Source organism: Petromyzon marinus, chromosome 37, assembly GCF_048934315.1.
Source record: "Petromyzon marinus isolate PM22_M1 ecotype Great Lakes invasive population chromosome 37, UKy_Petmar_22M1.pri1.0, whole genome shotgun sequence".
Lineage (NCBI taxonomy): Eukaryota > Metazoa > Chordata > Hyperoartia > Petromyzontiformes > Petromyzontidae > Petromyzon > Petromyzon marinus.
In genome coordinates this window covers 22,669,236-22,694,847 of record NC_133703.1, presented here as the reverse complement: position 1 = coordinate 22,694,847, position 25,612 = coordinate 22,669,236, and the positions used below count along the sequence as shown (strand labels likewise).

The window sequence follows — 25,612 nt, the reverse complement described above, 5'->3', positions numbered from 1 at the left end:
GTCGGGATTCAACCCACGTGCCCCTACAAAGCAGGCGAAGGAGTTGCGAGATGTTAACAACATTTCGCAGGGTGGGAGCTTTCACAGGACTCCTGTGCCGGGAGTCCGGTGAAAGCTCGTGCCGTTAATCCTCAGAGAGGCCTCCCCCCGTCGCTTGTGTGAAGCCGCCGAACAAGATCCCGGCACGGGAGATCGAGACGCACGACCCGAACAAACGTCGCGGTGCCCGACAGGCGGAGGGGGCGGCTCGCTCACCTGTCGTGCGGCGGGCCCTGCGGCTGCCCGAGCGAGCGGCGGCCCTTGCCGAAGAGTCGCTCCACCTCGTCGCGCCCGGGGCTCCGCGTGCGCAGCTTGTGCTCCAGCCGCCGCTTCTCCGCCACGAAGGTGTCGCGGTGGCCGATGCGCCGCGCGCGCGGCACGTCCGCCAGGCTCGCGTACTCTCTCCCGCCACCGCTGCCGCCGCCCCCGCCGCTCGTGTCCGAATCCGACGTGCTGGCGAGCCGCGGGTACGGGACGCCCCCCGCGTTCGGCGTCGCGCCCCCCCCGCCTCTGGACCTCCTCCGGAGGTCGCCGCCGCCGTCGTCGTCGTCGTCGTCGTCGTCTCTGTCGCCGATCCTCCAATTACCGCCGCCGGCGTGCTCGACCGGAACTCGAGGCCCCGGAGATCGGCCCCGGGGATACGGGGACCGCGTGCCGTTGGCGTGGTCGGCGGAGGGGGCCTGGGCCTGCGACGCGGAGCCGTGCCGCGCCTCAGGGGAGCGGCCCCTGGGCGTCGGCGGCCAGAAGTCTCGGGCGTCTTGCGGCGGCGCGGGGCCCCCGGGTCTCGGGGAGCGGCCGCGCGGTAACGCCGGGACGCCTTCCCGGGGCGGCGGTGCCGCCGATGAGCGCTGGGCGCCGTGCGGGGACGACGGAGGGAGCTGGCGGCGGTGGTCACGCTCGTCGCCGCGGGAGCCGTTGTGGGAGCGCGGCGGCGTTGCCGGCGGCTCCGTCGTCGCGCTGGGGCCAGGGTGGGCCCGGTGCGCGGCCGGCTCGAAGGAGAAGGTGCCGCTGGGCGGGCGGTCAGGCCGGGCACCCACGCCTGAGAATCGCCAGGGTTAGCAGTGAGAGACGAACGGATAATCTTTTGACAGTCAAACTGATTTTTTTTAATTTACAGTGATGGAATTTAATCGAAGTGCAAAAAAACTACTTTTTTATGATTGGGGGGTGTTTTTGGTACAGTCGTTGGTGACCCGGCTGACACTAAAATTGAACACCACAATTTTGGTATTGGCATCATGTAATGAGATCCATTGAAGTGACCTCTTGCTGTATGTCACACTCAGGGCGAGCACTTTTCTACACGCCCTGCTCCAGAGTAATTTTCATAAAATTTCAGCCAAACCAATATTTTAAAGTCTGAAATTTAGACCAATTATGCACAAAAACATGAAGGAGTATTGTTGTTGTTGGTACAATCAATGGTTGAACAGGCCAAGACCATTTACTCACAACTCTTGCTAACCCGGTCTAAAGCCCACATCCAAACATGGGGGCCTCGGCGATGCCAGCTTAACGCTTTGATCACCAAGCCACCTTTGCAACAACTTGGAGTCTGTCCTGAGGAGCAGTGGAGAGGACTCAGGGGCTTGGTGGGGTCTTTGGTATCGTGCCACACGAGGACCGTACCAGCCGGGCACCGCGTCACCGAGCACCGCGGGGGGTCCATCCTCTCCACGTTGGGGCTCCGGTGCGCCGGATCCACCGGGATGGACATGTTCACCTGCACCGCGTGGGTCACGATCACGTCCTGCGCGGAAACGAGCGCCGGGTTAGAGGCGGCGAGGCTGGGCCAGAGGTGAGGCCAGGTTGGCAGTGGACCACAACACGGCTATGCGCGCGCACCACTCCGTCTACGTGAGAACCTTCTGTTCTTGCCTGAGCCCACGGATTAGCATTATAATCCGGGCCCCATGGTGCGCAGAGCAGTCCCCAGCTATTATTCACTCAGTCTCCCTGGCCTCTCTGTCTCTATGCTATAGAGAAGGGCAACTGCCCAAACTGTCATCAACTAAATACTTTTCTCCTCTTAGGCAAGCGTACTTGACGAACGTGTTGAGTTTTTGTTGTTTTAAGCTTGCGCACCACTGCCAGATTCAGTATTACGTGTTTTTTTAAGCAGTCGTGAATGCTCACAATGTCTAGCTCTCAAAAATATTAGTTTATTTGTTTCCACAATAAAGGCCTCTCGGAGTCTTAAGAATAATTTCTATGAGGGTCCTTAATTCGAATTTCCAGGCAATTTATTTTCCGCCAAATTATTTCCACGTGTAGAGAAATTGGGCAAGCCCCACGCATATGAGGGGAGAGCAGTAAAACCTTGCCGTACTTTTAATTACAGACCTAATTACTCTCCTGCCTGATACAAATACCAACTCATGTTTACGTATGTGGGAGTCTCACACATGCTGTCCCAGCGTGGCTTACCGACACATCCACCAGATTACACAACGCTCCACATCACCGTGAGCACATCGCCGATGATGAGTTTATGGAGAACCAAGGGCAGTGTACATATGCATGTATGTTGGACGTTTCGCACCATACATAGCCAACCGTGCTAACCGAGGTGTGGGGGAAGGACAACCATCTAAATACAAAAAGCAGTTCTAAAAAAACAAGTTTTTCGATCTTGATTATTTTTAAAGTGCATATTTTCCAGTGGCATCCTAACATCGGAAGGAACAGCGTTCCGGACGGCCGCAGAAGCGCATCTGAAAAGCGCCGCGAGATGATGCGGTGGCCGAGCTGTCAGGCACTCATCAGGAGGTGGGACTTTACCAGGGCCCACGGGCCTGGACAGGCCCAGGTGCCAGGCAAATGAGAGAGGAAGCCCAACTGCATGACTCGACTTGCACCAGGATCCGTGCCAACTACGCTCGGCCAACGGCCACGGGCACTTCTGGGGACAAACAGCTCCCAGCACCTCCGCTGGCCGCTTTGTGCCCCCTGCATCCCAGCGTTTGGCATCGAACACGGAGGTGGGGGGGGGGGGGGGTAGGCGTAGCGGGGGCAACGAATCACCGAGTGAGTGAACGAGCGAATCGATGAATGGGACATGGAAACACGCGCAGCTTTTGGCGGAGGCCACGGGGGCGCGAACCCCGCCTGCGAAAACTGCTCCATAGGGGACGTTCCCGCAACAAGCGCGCATTCATCGGCGGCGTACGAGGCCGTGCGGGAGCGGACCTCGTCGTGACGTCTTGGCATGGGCGTGAGGGATTAACGGTCTGGATCGGCCGGCGGAGGAGGCTTCGTTCAGAAGGTCGGGGGGCATTGTGGGGGTAACAGCGCAGGACATCGCGAGGGCAAAACACGCCGACACTTGGAGTTCTGCCGAAACGGCGTACGGGCGGTGGAGTCGGGCAGAAAGCGGACGTGTGGAACGCGTCAACAGAGGAGGAATAAGTGGTGCTGCACCGAACAGCCCTTGTCCTCTCATCTCCCTCCCACCCCGTCTCCTTCCCACCCCGTCTCCCTCCCTCCCTGTCTCCCCATCCCCCTCCCTCCCACCCTGTCTCCCTCCCACCCTGTCTCCCTTACTCCCATCGTCTGCCCATATCCCTACCTCCCTGACCAACCATCACTGCTACCTATTGCCATGTGCTACTTCCTATTATGTATTTTGGTCATGTTGTTGTTGCTTTTTTTCCAACTCAAATGTGATCTGTGTTAACACGTGGTGATGCAAAGTGAGCAGTGTGTCACCGCGCATTATAGACCTCTACACCCAGACGACGAGTCAAATATTAAAAAAAAATGCATACACAGACTATAACGAATTAAGTGAAATCTCTCATTTTACTTAATATGTTTTTTGTGCAGTCACTAATGACCATGTCGAGACCATCAACTAACTACAATTAAGAATCCGGTTTAATTACGAGCAGCTGAAACCTGGACTTGAACCCAGAGCCTCAGCATTGCAGGGTCCGTGACTTGACCCTTGGGCCACCCGGCCACTATTTATGTGCTGGTTCCTGATTAATGACCCCATCATATTGAACAAAGTGGGGTCATTCTTGCTTCTTCCTCTCTTGCTGGAAATCATCTCATATGTTTGGAATATGTTATGCAGTCAAAGTGGACCGTCAATTTTGCTTTGGCAATATTACCATTGACTGAAGATATTACTCAAGAAGGTCATACGCTAAGCGCTAGACTTTAAAGGAGGCTGTGACATTGTTTACAAGAGTGGACCTTTGCTGTTCTGTGCTACGGTCGAAACCTGACAGCGAATAGACTACCACCCACTGGCGAATACTTCATCCAGCGGGGGATCAACAAGGACTGTGAATGGATATTAATGTATAATCATAGTGTATAGAAACAAAGTGAATCAAAAATCACACACACCCACAGTGGGAACACAGAGCAGCAAAGGAACAGAAGCTGCTCATGCAGCAGTTGTCTGTGCATCTACGCACGCACCACCATTGCCACAACGCCAAGCACACACACACACAAGTCGCTGACAGTAATGAGCGTATGTTTGCTTAAATTTAATGTTCAAGTAAATCGAGTTCCTTATATTTAATTTGCATACCTGACAAGCACGGAAGCTCCCAGAATGCATCACTGCTAGGCCTAAGTACAATGAGTGCTGCTCAAGTCTATAAAAGCACCCATTATATTTATTTACATTTTTCCTCCGCAATAAAAAACAATCGTGAGGGCCTGAGGGCTAATTCCTGACGCGGACACACACCGACTAATGACGCTATCGAGTGTCGCCGCGTGTCGTATCGCCGGCATCGCCGCAGTGTGGGGGACGCGCCTCCGCTCCCCTCGTCTTCATTTCGAGACGCGAGACAACTTGAGACGGCGCTCGCAGAGAGACGTGACGGATGCTTCCCCCGGGTGTCGGTGACACGCGGTGACACAGGGGACATGCGTGTGGCACGGGGGGGAGAAATTAAATTACCTCCGCTGCCATCGTGACAGCGTCGTGAATGTATCCCCGTTGAACTTCCTTCGCACCGTACGTAGCTAACCGTGCAAATCGGAGGCGCGGGGGAAGGACAAGCAACTCAATACAAAAAGCAGTTCTAAAGAAATTAGTTGTATAATTTAGATTTAAAAGTGCATAGCTCCAGTGGCTTCCTAATATCGGAAGAGCGTTCCGGACGGCCGCAGAGGGGCATCTGAAAGCGCGCGATGCGGTGACCGCCTTTGTCTTGAGATACAGTCGCATGTAGACGCCACTACAAAAACAAACCGCACGGGATTGTGTGAGGGTGACTTTTGTCCGGGTACTCCAGTTTCCTCCCACATGCAAATTCGTATTTCAAAACATCATCTCAAGCAGGGCCCTCCTCGACAAGGAGCCTTGGGGTCAACAAACCTTTAGAGTATTTGGCTGCTATATATTTCCACTTGATAAGCCATTCCGTTGAACTATCATTTGTGGTCAGGTCGTTTCTGAAACAGAATACCTGGTTAAAATGAAATAAAAAGTTTAGTTCCAGTTAATGTATCTACTGACATTGATTTTCTTACCTTCACTATACTTTGCCCACCTATATGGACATCTGTGAAAAAAGAGCTTCACAGCTCATCGGATTCCTCCAGGATATATAGATAAATAAAACATATTCACGTCTCGGTTTTGCTGCGACTCGTCGGTAACCATTTCCTCTTGTGCAACTGAGCGGCAACTGGAAGAACAGTGAGGAGGGCAGTCTGCGAGAAATCTCGGGAAACCTGTCCGGACCCCGAAAATAGAAAAGATGGGGGTGGATTTTTGTTGTGTTCTTCATGGTCTAGTGGCATTGTCCACAGACACTCCCACGGAGCGGTGACGGCTCGTAGCGAGCCTCAGCACAATCGGCACATCATAACATTCGCACATAGCTTGACACGGTCATTTCATATACTGTATACACACACACGTACAGGGCAGCCTTTATCAATCCACTGCTGGACGACGGCCTCCAATCGTGGGGCGTTATTTGTTCGTATCTCGCCACGCTGATCAGATTAAGCACACAGGTGTAATAATAATTAAAAATAACAATAATGTTTGAAGAGCAGTGACGACTGCTTGCGTCTGTTTAACCGATGACGAGCGTCAATGAAGGGTTCAGCCACCGCTGTTCGATATCTCACTATCACGTGCTCCTCGAACTTTTCTCTGCGTCTGCTTTTTGTCATCTCAGGCGGCGTCCCCTGCAACAGAGACCCCATCGGCTCCCAAGTGGTCGTAAATAAACCTCTCTTGCCTGCAAGAATCCGAAGATCCAGCAGGACCCCCCCTCCCCCCCCCCTTTGCCAGCCTCTACCCCCGATTACGTTCGTTATCTCTCCCCCCCTCGTTACTTCACCCAGAATGTCTCCCCTCGTTACTTCACCCAGAATGTCCTCCTCGTTACTTCACCCAGAATGTCTCTCCTCCTTACTTCATCCAGAATGTCTCTCCTCGTTACATCACCCAGAATGTCTCTCCTCGTTACTTCATCCAGAATGTCTCTCCTCGTTACATCACCCAGAATGTCCTCCTCGTTACATCACCCAGAATGTCTCTCCTCGTTACTTCATCCAGAATGTCTCTCCTCGTTACATCACCCAGAATGTCCCCCTCGTTACTTCCCCCAGAATGTCCCCCTCGTTACTTCACCCAGAATGTCCTCCTCGTTACTTCACCCAGAATGTCCTCCTCGTTACTTCATCCAGAATGTCTCTCCTCGTTACTTCACCCAGAATGTCCCCTCTCGTTACTTCCCCAGAATGTCCTCCTCGTTACTTCACCCAGAATGTCCTCCTCGTTACTTCCCCAGAATGTCCTCCTCGTTACTTCACCCAGAATGTCTCTCCTCGTTACTTCACCCAGAATGTCTCTCCTCGTTACTTCACCCGGAATGTCCCCCTCGTTACTTCACCCAGAATGTCCTCCTCGTTACTTCACCCAGAATGTCCTCCTCGTTACTTCACCCAGAATGTCCCCCTCGTTACTTCCCCAGAATGTCCTCCGCGTTACTTCCCCAGAATGTCTCTCCTCGTTACTTCACCCAGAATGTCCTCCTCGTTACATCACCCAGAATGTCCTCCCTCGTTACTTCACCCAGAATGTCCTCCTCGTTACTTCACCCAGAATGTCTCTCCTCGTTACTTCACCCAGAATGTCCCCCCTCGTTACTTCCCCCAGAATGTCCTCCTCGTTACTTCACCCAGAATGTCTCCCTCGTTACTTCACCCAGAATGTCCCCCTCGTTACATCACCCAGAATGTCCCCCTCGTTACTTCACCCGGAATGTCCCTCCTCGTTACTTCACCCAGAATGTCCCCCTCGCTACTTCATCCAGAATGTCTCTCCTCGTTACTTCACCCAAAATGTCCCCCCTCTCGTTACTTCCCCAGAATGTCCCCCTCGTTACTTCACCCAGAATGTCCTCCTCGTTACATCACCCAGAATGTCTCCCTCGTTACTTCACCCAGAATGTCTCTCCTCGTTACTTCACCCAGAATGTCTCTCCTCGTTACTTCACCCAGAATGTCCCCCTCGTTACTTCACCCAGTATGTCCTCCTCGTTACTTCACCCAGAATGTCCTCCTCGTTACTTCACCCAGAATGTCTCGCTCGTTACTTCACCCAGAATGTCCCCCTCGTTACTTCACCCAGAATGTCCTCCTCGTTACTTCACCCAGAATGTCTCCCTCGTTACTTCACCCAGAATGTCCCCCTCGTTACTTCACCCAGAATGTCCTCCTCGTTACTTCACCCAGAAAGTCCTCCTCGTTACTTCCCCAGAATGTCCTCCTCGTTACTTCCACAGAATGTCTCTCCTCGTTACTTCACCCAGAATGTCTCCCTCGTTACTTCACCCAGAATGTCCTCCTCGTTACTTCACCCAGAATGTCTCCTCGTTACTTCACCCAGAATGTCCTCCTCGTTACATCACCCAGAATGTCCTCCCTCGTTACTTCACCCAGAATGTCCTCCTCGTTACTTCACCCAGAATGTCTCTCCTCGTTACTTCATCCAGAATGTCCCCCCTCGTTACATCACCCAGAATGTCCCCCCTCGTTACATCACCCAGAATGTCCCCCCTCGTTACATCACCCAGAATGTCCTCCTCGTTACTTCCCCAGAATGTCCTCCTCGTTACTTCCCCCAGAATGTCCTCCTCGTTACTTCACCCAGAATGTCGTCCTCGTTACTTCACCAGAATGTCTCTCTCGTTACATCACCCAGAATGTCCCCCTCGTTACTTCACCCAGAATGTCCCTCCTCGTTACTTCACCGAGAATGTCCCCCTCGTTACTTCACCCAGAATGTCCCCCTCGTTACTTCACCCAGAATGTCCCCCTCGTTACATCACCCAGAATGTCCTCCTCGTTACTTCCCCAGAATGTCTCTCTCGTTACATCACCCAGAATGTCTCTCCTCGTTACTTCACCCAGAATGTCTCTCTCGTTACTTCCCCCAGAATGTCCTCCTCGTTACTTCCCCAGAATGTCCTCCCTCGTTACTTCACCCAGAATGTCCTCCTCGTTACTTCACCCAGAATGTCCCCCTCGTTACTTCACCCAGAATGTCCACCTCGTTACTTCACCAAGAATGTCCCCCTCGTTACTTCACCCAGAATGTCCTCCTCGTTACTTCACCAAGGATGTCCCGCTCGTTACTTCACCCAGAATGTCCTCCTCGTTACTTCATCCAGAATGTCTCTCCTCGTTACTTCACCAAGGATGTCCTCCTCGTTACATCACCCAGAATGTCTCTCCTCGTTACTTCACCCAGAATGTCCCGCTCGTTACTTCCCCCAGAATGTCCTCCTCGTTACTTCACCCAGAATGTCTCTCCTCGTTACTTCCCCCAGAATGTCCCCCTCGTTACTTCTCCCCCCCTCCCTCTGATACTATGAGCGGTGCTCTGTACCTGGCTCCCATTGAGCCGCAATAAAAACATTAAAGACCCAGTCAGACGACTGGGTCAGACGACTGGGTCTTTCCACACACAGAGACAACACACCCTACACCCACACACAGAGACACACACCCTACACCCACACACAGAGACACACACCCTACACCCACACACAGAGACACACACCCTACACCCACACACAGAGACACACACCCTACACACAGAGACACACACCCTACACCCACACACAGAGACACACACCCTACACCCACACACAGAGACACACACCCTACACCCACACACAGAGACAACACACCCACACACAGAGACACACACCCTACACCCACACACAGAGACACACCCTACACCCACACAGAGACAACACACCCACACACAGAGACACACACCCTACACACACACACAGAGACAACACACCCTACACACAGACAACACACCCTACACCCACACACAGAGACAACACACCCTACACCCACACACAGAGACAACACACCCTACACCCACACACAGAGACACACACCCTACACCCACACACAGAGACACACACCCTACACCCACACACAGAGACAACACACCCTACACCCACACACAGAGACACCACCCTACACCCACACACAGAGACAACACACCCTACACACAGAGACACACACCCTACACACACACAGAGACAACACACCCTACACCCACACACAGAGACAACACACCCTACACCCACACACAGAGACACACACCCTACACCCACACACACAGACACACACCATACACACACACACAGAGACACATACCCTACACCTACACACAGACACACACCCTACACCCACACACAGAGACAACACACCCACACACAGAGACACACACCCTACACCCACACACAGAGACACACACCCTACACCCACACACAGAGACAACACACCCACACACACAGACACACACCCTACACCCACACAGAGACACACACCCTACACCCACACACAGAGACACACCCTACACCCACACACACAGACACACACCCTACACCCACACACAGAGACACACACCCTACACCCACACACAGAGACACACACCCTACACCCACACACAGAGACACACACCCTACACCCACACACAGAGACACACACCCTACACCCACACACAGAGACACCACCCTACACCCACACACAGAGACAACACACCCTACACCCACACACAGAGACACACACCCTACACACACACACAGATACAACACACCCTACACCCACACACAGAGACAACACACCCTACACCCACACACAGAGACACACACCCTACACCCACACACACAGACACACACCCTACACACACACACAGAGACACACACCCTACACCTACACACAGACACACACCCTACATCCACACACAGAGACACACACCCTACACCCACACACAGAGACACATACCCTACACCCACACACAGAGACACACACCCTACACCCACACACAGAGACACACACCCTACACCCACACACAGAGACAACACACCCTACACCCACACACACAGACACACACCCTACACCCACACAGAGACACACACCCTACACCCACACACAGACACACACCCTACACCCACACACACAGACACACACCCTACACCCACACACAGAGACAACACACCCTACACCCACACACAGAGACACACACCCTACACCCACACACAGAGACACACACCCTACACACACACACAGAGACAACACACCCTACACCCACACACAGAGACAACACACCCTACACCCACACACACAGACACACACCCTACACACACACACAGAGACACACACCCTACACCTACACACAGACACACACCCTACACCCACACACAGAGACAACACACCCACACACAGAGACACACACCCTACACCCACACACAGAGACACACACCCTACACCCACACACAGAGACAACACACCCACACACACAGACACACACCCTACACCCACACAGAGACACACACCCTACACCCACACACAGAGACACACCCTACACCCACACACACAGACACACACCCTACACCCACACACAGAGACACACACCCTACACCCACACACAGAGACACACACCCTACACCCACACACAGAGACACACACCCTACACCCACACACAGAGACACACACCCTACACCCACACACAGAGACACCACCCTACACCCACACACAGAGACAACACACCCTACACCCACACACAGAGACACACACCCTACACACACACACACAGAGACAACACACCCTACACCCACACACAGAGACAACACACCCTACACCCACACACAGAGACACACACCCTACACCCACACAACAACAACCGCCATTCGCCACTAAGTGGCGGTGACGTCACCACGACGCTTGTGCCAGGCTATGTGCACCCTGAGGCCACGTGAAGTGTCGAACGCCCGCTGGCAGGTAGTCACGGGGCAGACCCAGGTGCCACGGGTCGACTGACTGAGATGACTGGCTGATGTACCACCTGTGCCCCCTACTGTGCCAAACTGCTGTGCTTTAGCCACCCGGCGCTCCGCTCGCTGTTGTGAGCGTCGCTCCTCCGCCCTCCGTTGTTGTTGGAGGGCGACTGCCTCCAACTGCCCAGTAGCATCCTTCACGAGCCTCCTCCACAGAGGCCGATCTTGACACCGCTGGTACCAGTCATCGGCAAGTCCACTCAGCTCCACGTCCTCCTGTACCACATCACTCCATCTCTTCTCTAGCCCGTGCCGCGCCCGCTTAGCCCCCTCAATCCGGCCAAACAAAAGCTGTTTCGGCATGCGGTGGCTGGGCATGCGGGCTACATGACCCAGCCATCGCAGCCTTGCCTGCCGGAGGAGCTCACCGATGGGACCCTGCCCAGATCTTTCAAGGATTTGTGAGCTCCTCACACAATCCAGTCTGGTTAAACCCAGGATGGATCGTAGGCAGGCCTGCCTAAATGTTTCTAACCGGCGAAGATGTTCCACAGAGACACACCCTACACACACACACAGAGACACACACCCTACACCCACACACAGAGACACACACCCTACACCCACACACAGAGACACACACCCTACACCCACACACAGAGACACACACCCTACACCCACACACAGAGACACACACCCTACACCCACACACAGAGACAACACACCCTACACCCACACACACAGACACACACCCTACACCCACACAGAGACACACACCCTACACCCACACACAGACACACACCCTACACCCACACACACAGACACACACCCTACACCCACACACAGAGACAACACACCCTACACCCACACACAGAGACACACACCCTACACCCACACACAGAGACACACACCCTACACACACACACAGAGACACACACCCTACACACACACACAGACACACACCCTACACCCACACACATAGACACACACCCTACACACACACACAGAGACAACACGTACCTGCTCAAGCTGCACCTCCGCCCTGCGCTTCTTGACGTGGTTCGTGCGGCTCCCGCGCGCGAGCGCCACCAGCCTCGCGTGCCACCTGCGGCGTGAGAGGGACAGAGAGAGGGGGAGAGAGAGGGGCAGAGGGGCAGAGAGAGGGGCAGAGGGGCAGCGAGAGGGGCAGTGAGAGGGGCAGAGAGAGGGGCAGAGAGAGGGGCAGAGAGAGGGGCAGAGAGGGGCAGTGAGAGGGGCAGCGAGAGGGGCAGAGAGAGGGGCAGTGAGAGGGGCAGTGAGAGGGGGAGAGAGAGGGACAGAGAGGCAGAGAGAGGGGCAGAGAGAGGGGCAGTGAGAGGGGCAGAGAGAGGGGCAGCGAGAGGGGCAGTGAGAGGGGCAGAGAGAGGGGCAGAGAGAGGGGCAGAGAGGGGCAGAGAGAGGGGGAGAGAGGGGCAGAGAGAGGGGCAGAGAGAGGGGCAGAGAGAGGGGCAGTGAGAGGGGCAGAGAGAGGGGCAGTGAGCAGACACGGCGACTTTGTCGAGGCACTCGCGGGCACAACCCGAAGCACGCCGCGGGTGACCGACGGCCTTGTCGTGTCCACCACGGCCTTGTCGTGTCCACCACGGCCTTGTCGTGTCCACCACGGCCTTGTCGTGTCCACCACGGCCTCGTCGTGTCCACCACGGCCTTGTTGTGCCTAGTAGTGGCCGTGGTGTCCACCACGGCCTTGTCGTGTGTCCACCACGGCCTTGTTGTGTCTAGTAGTGGCTGTGGTGTCCACCAGGGTCTTGTCGTGTCCACCACAAGACCACGATGGCCTTGTTGTGTCTAGTAGTGGCCGTGGTGTCTACGATGGCCTTGTCGTGTCCACCACGACAAGACCACGACGGCCTTGTCGTGTCCACGTAGCCCGACGAGCCAACTCGGAGGTGCGGGGGTAAAGTCCGGGGGGCTCTCACCCGGGGGGCTCCGCGGACCCCCTGGAGGTGTCCCCCCCAGCGGGGGTCTAACGTGAGGTGATTTATAAAAGTGGATAATTATATCGTGCGTGCGAATCTTCGGTGAATAATCATGTATACATCTGCCAATATAACATAACTACTAGAAATGTTTAATCCATATGGTAACCCTAGAACGACATTAAAGACCTTTCTGAACTCATTGATGGTGAACAGCGCGGGTTTCCAACAGTAGCCAGCGAGCGTGAACACATTCACTTCGTTCCCTTGCAGTGACTTGGCCAGCTTAGGTTACCTCACAAAATGGACAATTGTTGAAATTATTGACGTTCGTTATTCACACGTTATCAACAAGGGGTACATATAGCGGCCAAAATATGCCGAGAACGACTGCCCTGGTTCGACTCTGAGCAGCCACCCATGGGAGATCAACAGCGGCGGGGTGGCCCCACGTGCTGCCGCCTCCTTCACAGGGGGCGCGCTCCTCCTCACCAGCCACCTCCTCACCAGCCACCTCCTCACCAGCCACCACGGCTGGTGAGGAGGTGCGAAAGAAGTCCTAAGCGCATACGTAAGACTCGCACGGAGAGACCCACGGGACCCATTCACTCACACAGGAACCCACAGACTCACAGTCAGGCCACATACACCCACACAGACACTCACCTTTCCCGCACAGCACCTGGAGGATGTACGGTTAAGACACTTCCACATTATACCATATTGTATTGTACAGATGCTACGCAAACGCAGACGATGATAATAGTCTCGTACTGAGCCATCGCCCCTCTCGGCGAGAAGGCGGCAGGGGACGGACGCGGCTCACGCGGCCACGCGCGCAGCAAGCCCCCCTCCCCCACCACCGAAACCCTTCAAAGTAAAATAAAATAAAACCACTTCACTAAGAGCCTCGTCTCGGGCAGGGCTGGGGCGCCGCCACGACGGCGGACGGTGACGAAGCCCTCGGGGGGTGGGTGGTGGGGGTGGTGCCTGGACGCGCGCAGCCCGCGGGGGACTGGGCGCTCGGGGGTTACCGCCCCCAGCCACTGACCCCGCGGCGTGCAGGTGGGGAGTGGAGGCACCGCGAGCAAACCCGGGACCGGCTCCCCTCGCCAGGTGATGGGGACCGTCCCCCTCACCTGGCAAGGGGACCGGTCCCCATCACCTGGCAAGGTGATGGGGACCGGTCCCCATCACCTGGCAAGGTGACCGGTCCCCATCACCTGGCAAGGGGACCGGTCCCCATCACCTGGCAAGGTGACCGGTCCCCATCACCTGGCAAGGGGACCGGTCCCCCATCACCAGATGAACGGGACCGGCTCATTGCCGATGCCACGGGACACTCACAGCAGCAGGAGCTGCTGTTGGCTCGCCGTCGAACAAAGGCGGTGGTCACCGCATCGCACGGCACTTTCAGACGCACGTCTGCGGCCGTCTGGAACGCTCTTCCTTCCGATATTAGGAAGCCACTGGAGCCGTGCACGTTTAAATTAACTACGTTGAAACCTCATTTCGTGAGAACTGTTTTTTGTGTTAAGTTTGTTGTCCTCCCCCCGCACCTACAATTAGCACGGTTTTCTGTGTACAGTGTGAAAGAAGTTCAACATACTTACGCCAGCATTTCAGCTATTGCCCAGCTGTGCGTGTGAGTCTATGGGTCTCTCTGTGGCTCTCTTATATGAGACTGAATCTCCATGCGAGTCAACATCTCAAACCATGGACCACACAGTAGATCCACTGCCCTCTTCCATCGATCGCCGGGCAGCGTTTCAGATATTCGCATTGTGCCTACTCCCGAAGCTATCCACTGGCACATTCGCCAACCTCCACATGCACGTGCGAACATTGCTGATAAACTCCACACCACACAGAAGACGAAGAAGAAGCAGACGATGGCAAGCGAGAATAAAATTGGAGCGTGGTGGCGGCGGTGATTATTACGAAGACAGAATTAGAAAGAGAATGGGGTAATGTTCATGAAGGATTTTGTTTAAAAGCCTCCCCGAGGCCCGCAGCCAAACAGGAGATTAATAAATCAGGAGGCGGCCTCCGGTCGGAGGGAAACTCGATCCACTGCGTTGGGTTGCGATGCGAGGTCCACCGCCTATCAACAACAAAAAGTTCACAATGGCTGGGAAGGACGCCGGCATATCTGTTGAAATGTCAAATATCTAAACGACGATGTCTTGGGTTATTTTAGTTTTCTTCAATGGAAGCGTCTGTGTTTGGAGGCACTTTTTTGCTGGACTTGGCAAAAGGAGCAAAGAAGTTATTAAAGTATTAATGTCTTAATTATACGCGAGCGCTCAATAGTATCATAGGGGATATTCAGTATTACTGACAGGATACGTGTCATAACGCTCGTGACAGATCGCATTCGTATTACTGCTTCATGACGTCAACGTCTAAGAGCTGTAGTTGCTGGAATTTGTTTTATTGTCTCATTCAAATAAGTCGAGCCCCACCTTTGCTTAAACAAGCATTGGGCAGTGCTTACCTCAACTGGGGGGGGGGGGGGGGGGGTACTGAGCCACGACTGGAATTTCCATGTTCCTATATACCACAACTACCAATGACTTCCCACCAAGTGATGCAGCCTCACCAGGTGGTACGTGTTTCATCGACCATGATAACGATGATGATGACCATGGTGATGATCATCATGGTGATGATCATGACGATGATTATGGTGATGATGACCATGACAAGAACTGGGAAGATGATGATGACAACCATAAACCATTTACTCTGGGAAGCGCTCAGTCTTGAGCCCGACACCTCATCATCTACGCCGTGCCGCAAGTCGCCACCGTCACCACCAACAGAGACACGAAAACCAAGGACCCTCGCCAAGCGCTCGTCTCCCGGGCACAACAGACCGTCCGCACCTCGTTCAGATGTGGCGGCGCCGACAGCGACGTCCAAGCCAGGCCGAACGGAGAACTTTTACGAACGGACAACAACTGCCAAGAGTCCGCGCTGTGCGTTGAGGGGACTTCTTTTCATAGCAACGAATCTGTCCAATGTACATGTCCCACAGCCGAAGTGGAAGCCTCGGGAAAAGTCGAATGAGGTTGTCCTCAATGCCTCTTGCTGAATTTTGAGAGGGTCACAACGGTTTGACACTGGCCCGGTCAGGGTTATCCACGGTCACCTTCCGCAGCGGGAAGAGACAACTGTACTGCGGGGCTCCCCCAAGCGATAACCAATAGCGTGGTGCACGGTGCGTGGCGCGTCTCACAAGCCGCGCGAATGCTGCGGGCAAGCGACGCCAGTGGGTCAGTCACGGGCACCGAGGTGCAGTGGCCAAGATCGCTGCCGCCACCACGCCCCGCCGAGTTTCCTTGTCACAAGTTTCAAACGGGTCGCAAAAGAATGGGTCAAAAGCCCACAGCCATTGGGCAAATGCAAAGAAACAACCGCCGGCATTTCCTGAAGCAGTGCATTGCTGGCTTTAAAGCTATAAACACTGCTGAAACGATGATGAAATACCGTAAGTAATAACTGCACGCACGGAGGCCTCGGTGAAATTCAGGAGACACTGGCAATTATGCATGTAATGATGCGTCAATTCATCGATTAAAATCGATTATTTTTTACCATGATACAGGCTTTGAATTGTGACTGTCAGAATCAACTGTTTATGGTTTATGCAAAGTATATGCAAATTATGTGCTAATGTTACATTTAGGCGTATGTATTGAACAGAGCTATGCAAACAACACAGGGTAAATAATAAATTACGTGAATGAGACGTTAAAAATGTCTCCGAGAAAGAAGCGATTCTTCAAATGGAATCCGAACCGCGAATCGTGACGACAGGGCTGGGTGAGTTTAAATCGCCTTCCGAGGGCGGTCGGTGGGTCGAGAGTCAACTGTCGGAGGGGGTGCGGCCACTGACAACACTGCCTCGTGTCACTGCGGTGAGACAACGCGTGGAGCATCTGTTGGTCCGTCGGCTCCTGGTGGAGCCGGGCATCATCAGCCATGGTCTATGCACTACTGGCCAAATCATCATCGCCACGTGCCCAATGCCGGAATGTGGTGGCAGCACACGACAGGAACAAAAAGACTTCTTCCAAAGCACTGTATTGGCGGTGAATTGTTTAACGCGAAAAAAACAGGACGATATTGGTGGAACAATATTTGGCGTTTCTAATAATCCTGTGATAGCTTGCTAGAAGGAATGATGGCCGGTGGTCAAGACTAAGAGCAGAGTGGGCAGCCACACTAAGAAACTCGCCCAAGATTACGTCCACCGCAGAGATGGAGCAATTAATAACAATTAAAATAATTAGAGGTGGCAGCGAGGAGAGGCCTTCGTCATGTACGGTTCAAAAGAAGTTCAACATACCGACATACATCCATCATCCGTGGATAAATCACGGGTGATGTTGATGACACGGTGTGTAGAACATGGTTTAGGTTTCTCTCGTTGGATGTGGAGGGATGCGGAGGTCGAATGTTACCGCACGCGATTTGAGGAATTCGGACGAAAACGTAACCTTCCATTTGACGTCAATTAAAGCGCGTGCAGTGCGCGCCAGCGTCGGAGGAGAAACGTGAGAAGGGCACGGTAATTGGACCCCTTCGCCGCCAGCAGCCACTGCCATTGTGCGTCTCGCCCGCAGAAGGGGTAGCGAGAGCGCGAAGAGTCACGCCAAAACACCCCCAGCGACCAAGCGCTCCCCGCCTGCAAGAATCCCACCGCCGTGCAGGAAACCCCGCATTTCTGATCTCCGAGCTCACGGAAAAAAACAATAGCCGGCTCTCGTCAGCCGAGTACGAGCTGGTGGACGGGACCGACAGATGGCAAGAAAAACAGATACAGACGGATGGACGGAGGAACAGACTGACTGACTGATGGAAAGACCTATAGATCAACAGCCCAAAGGACCGAATGGCCGATAGACCAATTCACGAATTAATGGATGGATGGATGGACGGACGAATCGTCGGTCGGAGGGAACAGACTTAGACAGCAATGTGTGTGTGCGTGTTGCTCGTTAGCGACCAGCAGCGTGTTTAACGCTCAGTGGGCTCCAAGAGAAGAGAGCAGACGTCAAGCTGTGCTGCAGAGTTTTCAATCGACCCTCAGTTTACAATTTTTTTTTAAGTCAGCGTAACTCCCTGCTTACATGAGCACGAGGGCAGTGCCCATCAGCTTTAGTGGCCTTCAGTCAGTGGTGAAAAACTCCACGTATTTATGGCAGGGTCAGTCAAGATAAATGCTAATGATTGTTGACTTCCCGTAAAGCGGTGCTCAAGTTATCGAGCTGGGTGAACGATGGACTCTGAGAAACATTGATATCTAAGGCCTTCTGATTTGAAAGTCTTGTGCTACGCCAGCGTGCTACGCATTAGCGATGATCACCAATCGTTGAGAAACGCGAATAGTAACTTCGTATAAATCCACAGCCACTGAACGTTGCGATTGAATTGCGGAGCTTCTCCCATACTTGACCTTTATGGGGCTGTTCGCAGCATTGTGCGATATCCCAGCATAATTGCCATTTGTCCCATAATCCAGTTCTGCGCATATACTTGCGTCTATGTCACTTACACGTTATGTGGACCCAAAAAATACGGTTTACTTCCTCAAAAATGTAAAATATTTAGGACCCCCATTCGATGAGTCTTTACAATGCATTCAACAAAACGTACTGTCAAATCCATTTTGCGGGAGGCCGCGACATCAAGCCAAATGGGAAAAATCCGAGGAAGCATAGGACCTCTCGTTTGACCTAGACCAGCTGCTCGATCCTCCACGAATTTCGTCTGAGATCCCGGAAACCAATCTGGGACCGCCACGCGAGACAATTGCATGAACCGGGGATCAACTGGGGAGCGCCGGGGAGTTGTGCCGAGGTCCCTGACCGCAGCCTCATAGAGGGCCCCACCGCCGCTGCTACGCTTTGTTCTGTCAAGTTCACTCTCAGTTTAACATGTAGGCTTTCGCGACCAATATTATTCATAATAAAGGTTTTTGGGTTAGATCGCGTTTATTTATAAATGTGTCGTAACCCTCCACCACCCGACACGGCCAATCAGCAAAAAAAGTGTCACGTTGACAAAAAGACAAATAGTTCACTACTTTAGCCCACCGGTGTGTAAATGTGGATTCACTCTTCAACACACCGGTGGGCTAAAGTAGTGAATTATTTGTCTTTTTGTCAACGTGACACTTTTTTTGCTGATTGGCCGTGTCGGGTGGTGGAGGGTTACGACACATTCATAAATAAACGCGATCTAACCCAAAAACCTTTATTATGAATCAAGTTCACTCTGGCGGTGGTGGTGGTGCCGGTGGCTCCACCGACCGCTTCAGAAGAGCGACCGCTCGCTCGCTGGCCCGCCACCGCTGCTGCTGGGCTCGCCTCTCCCACAAGTGGGGCACTGAAGTTGGCGCACGGTGCAGGGCCTGCAGCCGCCCCGGCCACACGACGGAGGACGTCGCCAACAAGTGCGCCTCCCGGGGGGACTGGACGGCGTTAGTCACGCTACTCCCCAAGCTATCATCACGCGGGTCACACACTGAAGTCACACACTGAAGTCACACACTGAAGTCACACACTGAAGTCACACACTGAGGTCACACACTAAAGTCACACACTGAGGTCACACACTGAGGTCACACACTGAGGTCACACACTGAAGTCACACACTGAAGTCTGCACGTACAGCTTACGCCTACTCGCCATGCACTAGAAGAAGATTTAAGAAAAGAGTGGAGAATAATATCTGAGCCGGACCAGCGCCCACCCCCATCCACCACTCCCCCCCCCCCTTCACGAACCGCACTGACCATCGCGGTCTAACAACCGACAGGATGGATTGGCAAAGAGCTGTACATTCATGATATTATTTTTTAGCAAACAATGAGTACAGTATTTGTATTCTCAAAGCACCTTGTTCATCATGGAGGGTTGCGACACATTTATAAATAGCGCGATCGAACCCAAAAACCTTTATTATGAATAATACTGGTCGGGAAAGCCTGCTACATGTTAACCACCTCGTTAATGTTTGTGGTTGTTGTTGCCGTTGTTGTTGTCACCGCTGCTTTGGGGTCATTTTTAATGAGCGCCAGGGTGGGGGGCTTGCCACGCAGGGGCAAAGTCCAACAACAACAACCCCCCCCCAGTTGGCGGTACTGTACGGACAAGTCCAAAGATTCACTTTAACCTTCACCTCGCCCACTGGGAGGTGGTGGGGCCGCTGGGGGGGGAGACAAAGTTGGCCGCGTTTCCTCATCAGCACCGCCACCACGGCAAACGCATCAATTAATAGGAGCCGGCCATGACGAGCCTCAACCATCATCCACTGATCACGTCCCCCAATATCCCCTCACGCAGCAACATCATCATCCAAATTGTGTGAATTTCACCATTCACGAGAATTCACACAGAGACAAATGGCACAAAAAAAATCAATCCTTGAATCTCATCGCCACCGTGAATGCTGACAATTCAGACATTTTTTTCAGAATCAGAATATATTTTTTATACTGGAGGAATCTGATGAGCTATAAAGCTCATTTTCACAGATGTCCACTAGGGGCGGCTAAGAAGGTTACAAGAACAAACAGTACAAATGAATTTCGATTTAAAGCTTTCGTGACTGCAAGGATTCATCTTCTTTGGTTCTTTTGGTAAAGCCACGTAGAATGAGAATAAAATAATAAATTGATAAAATAAAATAACACAATAAAATTCTCACGACGTTTCGGCCACAACACAAGCGGCCTTCATCAGGTGAAGGGACGAGACTGTCCGGAGGACAGGGCTGGAGCGAACAAAGCCAAGCTCAGACCGCGACCTATAAGCTGTGTGAGAAGAAACAGAGCGCCTTGACAAAGGAATTAGCATAGAATTTAGCATTGAAATGGCTGAGTGATTAGCTTGTGACTGGTCACAGAAATGGCTATGTTAAAGTCAAAGCATACACATCCACAGAGGCACCCCTTGACAAAGGAATTAGCATAGAATTTAGCATTGAAATAGCTGAGTGATTAGCTTGTGACTGGTCACAGAAATGGCTATGTTAAAGTCAAAGCATACACATTCACAGAGGCACCTAATACAAATCAAACAGGAGAATTTAGCATTGAAATAACTGAGTGATTAGCTTGTGACTGGTCACAGAATCGGCTATGTTAAAATCAAAGCCTACACATCTGAGCTATTAACAGTAACTGGGTATACACTACACTATATAATTAATACTATATAGTAAACCAATAAAAAACTAAAATATAAATTACCTCAATGTTATCAATAAACTCTATATTCTCCAATCAGCTAAGCTACCAACAATAAGTCGTTATATATCACAATGCTATATGGCGAAAAAATGGGTGGATGCTAAAGTTGAGGGCCGCTTGTGTTGTGGCCGAAACGTCGTGAGAATTTTATTGTGTTATTTTATTTTATCAATTAATTATTTTATTCTCATTCTACGTGACTTTACCGAAAGAACCAAAGAAGAGTACAAATGAACCAGAACACCTCGCTGATCTCGTCCAGGGACATAAACCGTCACGTGAACTCCGGTTATCCTCGCAGCAGCAGCAGCAGCAGCGGATTTTGGCTGCTGGACATCTAACAAAGACGCTGGTCACCGCATCGCGTGGCGCTTTCAGATGCGCTTCTGCAGCCATCCCGAACGCAATTCCTTCCGATATTAGGAAGCCACGGGAGCTATGCACTTTTAAATCATCTAGGTTGAAAGCTACATTTCTTTAAAAAAACAATTTCTGTCTGTTAGTTTGTTGCCCTTCCCCCGCACCTCCGAGTAGCGCAGTTGGCTGCTGAATGGTGCAAAAGAAGTTCGACAGACAGACAGACATACAAAAACACGACAGCAGTCAATTGTTGGGACGCCCGCCTGCTTGGATCGACGGGTGGCTACAGCTCCCTGCGGGTTGCCAGGGGCTCTGTCCCATGAAGGCCGAGCCGCTTGGGCTCTGCGGAGGGGGGCGGCGCGCGTGTGGTCGCACGCGCCCGCAGCACCCTCGGCCTTCCCTGGGGAGCGCAGCGAACGTGACCCACGACAGAGCCGCACGGCGCACGGGCCGGGGACAACAAAAGCAAGGACAAAAGATTCAACCCGTGCGGCCGACACCGAACTGTCGGGGGGGGGGGGGGGGGGGGGATTAAGCGCTGTTAAGCGAGCAACTACCGAGGCCGGCGTAGCGCGCGGCGAAGTGGTGGTGGTGGTGGTGGTGTCACACCACGTTCCGGCCGCCTTTGTCACCCCCGTGGCTGATGTTTACACAGCACACCAGATACTCATTTAAGGCCGAGTCGACCTAGCGGAGGCCCAGGACCGGTCCGGCTATCACTCTGTAACTCGCCACCGATGTCGGCCGCGGCTGAGAATCGCATCTCGGCAGCCGGGTTCGTAGCGTAGTGTGCTAACCACTCTGCCACCGCTCTACCCGGGGACACGCGAGCGCATACGTGGCTGGGATGCCGCCTCTGGGCATCGTCGCGTCAATTGGGAGTTGGGAAGCCACTGTGGTGGAACAACCCCTCAATTGAGGGAGCCGGGTCTCTGGGCGCCGAGTGGGCACACGCCGACGGACGCGTGGAACTGTTCCAGCCTTCTTGGGACAAGCAAGGCAATGTTTTTAACGCATCCATTTATTTATTTATTTCTATATTTTTCGCCTGTTTATCGCAGTTGTCCTCCCGATGTTACGTCACGACACAGTCTGTTTGCGATCTCGCCGAGCAGTGCAAACCTTCGTGTTAAGGAACGGCCTACAGAAGCAGATATTGCAGAACTACTTCTGAGATCCCTGCAAGCAGCCTCTGATGCACCCACAAAGTTGCAACACTTTCCCACATGCCCTTCTGCAGGGAAACGTTTGTCGCATGGAAATAAAACTCATATTTTAAATTCTCAAGAGGAATTTTTGGCAAATTAAATTACTAAACCAAAATGTAATAAGATTAGTTTGGGTTATTTGTGATGAGTCTACACTATAAACTCCCTCCACTTGACAGTTCAGTTTAATCACAAGCACCTTGCCTGAATTCAAATCCAGGTTCTTAGCGTTGGAAGCACGGCACGCACTGATCCTCCGAGCTACCAGGCCATCTCTGGGAGGCAATGTTTTAATGTGAGGTCACACTGCATGTGGTGTGCCTGACCATTTACACGGTGGCCCAAAATTCAGGACACACGCGGATATTAAATTTATTTTAACAGTGGCATGTAAATATATTTTTTATTCTTTAGGTTAATATTTTATCGATTAGCATATTATTAAAATAAACTTGTCTCATTCCTTTTCAGATGACATTTACAAAATTCGACCAAGAACCCCACATGAATTGAGACAAAACATAATTGATAATTATACAAATATTACAAACTGTAACCTTTAAAAAAGTCCTAAATTAATTTCAAAAGAAAGCTCGTGCACACATTGATGTTAACGGAAGTCAGTTTGAAGATTTGTTCAAATAAATTCAATAACCGTTTGTGAAATGTTAAAATAAACAAAATAACCATATGTATGCCGACTTTTTGGGCCACCTTGTGTATGTACACCAACAAAAATTGTGCGGTAAGGAAATGCATTTCCACCGTAATGCGGGGAAATTTAATTCTCACGTTATTTTTGGTACTCTATGCGAACCGAGTTTTTAGACATTGCTAACCCCAACTTGGGCTGGGCCCCGGTCAAGCAGGGCTTCACGGCTCGCCATCGCCTCTCCCAGCTCCGATCGAACGGCCTGTGTCCACGTCCGTCGCGCCGTTCTGCATATTCTACTCACGGGGAAACGGTCCCCCCCTCCCCCCTATTTGCGTGCTCACCAACGAGAATGTTCGCCACGTCCACGCCCCACGCTCTGCTCAGATTACACTTAAAAATGCACGACGCCGTTACTTTTAGGATCCCCGTGCCGAAGGGCGGCGATTTTACAGCCCACCCTGGGCGGCGGCCGATAAATGGGCAGCGGTGTGGACGGCGTAGTCCAAGTGCCGGGAAAGCAGCAATCCAGATGCCTGAGTTAGTCCTCCGATAGAACTCGGGACGCTACCATGGTGTAATCCCGTGGTCACCAATTCGATTTGATCTCCCGGCAACGGCAGCTGAAACATCGGTGCAAGCTTATTAAATCCACCTCCGTCCACCCAGCAGTAGGAATAGGCATCACCGCAGTTAGTCAAACAGCAGGTCGCGAGCGGTGGGGTAAAGTGTGGGTACTCCCACCTCACCCAAGACCTCTGGCCAGGGTGTAAGTAGACCAAAACACCCTCAAGAGGGCCTCTCTAGCTGTGCCGTGGGAAATTAACTACAGGGCTGCACCTTCATCGTTACCTAAAGAACTTAACAAGGTCCCTTTCAAAGGAACGGTGAGAGTTTTCGCCATTGGCTCTGGACCAGGGACGGAGATGAGCGTTGCCCCTGGTGTGTTGTGCTGCAGAGTGAAGACCCTCGCTTCCGGGGCACCGTGGTCGCGAGATGTTAACTCCCTCGCCTGGTAGGCAGGAGGTCGTGGGTTCGATCCCGACCCTGACGCCTGCTGTATATTTGGAGTGTGCGTGTTCCTCTACCCGTGGTTGCATGGATTTTTGTCCGGGTCCTCCGGTTTTTCCCTCCACATTTATAAACACGCGTTTAGAGTATATGGCTGCTGCTATAAATGTCCACGCGATAAGCCCCTTCGTTGAGCTATCATTTGTGGCCAGGTCGCTTCTGACAAAGAGCTATATTGCCCAGTGGGCCTTACCTGGTAAAATAAAAAATAGTTTAGTTTTATAGTTTCAGAGTTCAGGGCACGAAACAAACAACCGCACGCGGATAACACACAAGCAACGGGAAAGTTACCGATTAAGCGAGCTCTGGTGGTTTTGAATCGACACACAAAGGGGACGTGAGTCACTCTTTGCAGGAAATTAACAACCGTGGGCGGGAATCAAACTCAGGTCACCAGGTCCGTAGCACAGTGCGCCAACCACCGTAACACCGCTCTGCCCACCCGAACCAAACAACACATGGACACTACAGCCAATATTGCTTGAACAGCGTGCGCTGTAGGAGCTACAAAATCACCCTCAAGAAAGATTGGCGGGCGGCGGGGGCCGAAGATGTTTTAAAATATCGATCGTGGCTGCCTGCCGTCACTGACACGACGACCGTCTAAGCACACACAATGCCTGCGCCCGCTCTCATCGCATCGCGGACGCTAAGCAGGTGTGAGCCTGGATAGTGCTTGGACGGACAACCGCCAAGCACAGCAGGCGCTATAGGCTACGGGGGTTGTGGGCAGCCCCAGGCCCGTGCAGCAGCAAGATGCATTGTTGCGC

The 25,612-nt window shown here is 52.7% G+C and overlaps 1 protein-coding gene across 5 annotated transcripts in view; it reads right to left on the bottom strand.

Annotated features, from left to right (window-relative positions):
* The window catches only part of LOC116949594 (myosin phosphatase Rho-interacting protein-like), a 176,122-nt gene that overhangs the window by 46,408 nt on the left and 104,102 nt on the right, over positions 1-25,612 (bottom strand). For all 5 annotated transcript variants that reach the window (XM_032967055.2, XM_032967056.2, XM_032967058.2 and 2 more), the window contains 3 exons: positions 12,351-12,435; positions 1,669-1,789; positions 256-1,078 (listed from right to left, as the gene is read on the bottom strand). In XM_032967055.2, the coding sequence (XP_032822946.2) occupies positions 256-1,078; positions 1,669-1,789; positions 12,351-12,435 (1,029 nt within the window). The remainder of the gene's footprint in view (positions 1-255; positions 1,079-1,668; positions 1,790-12,350; positions 12,436-25,612) is intronic.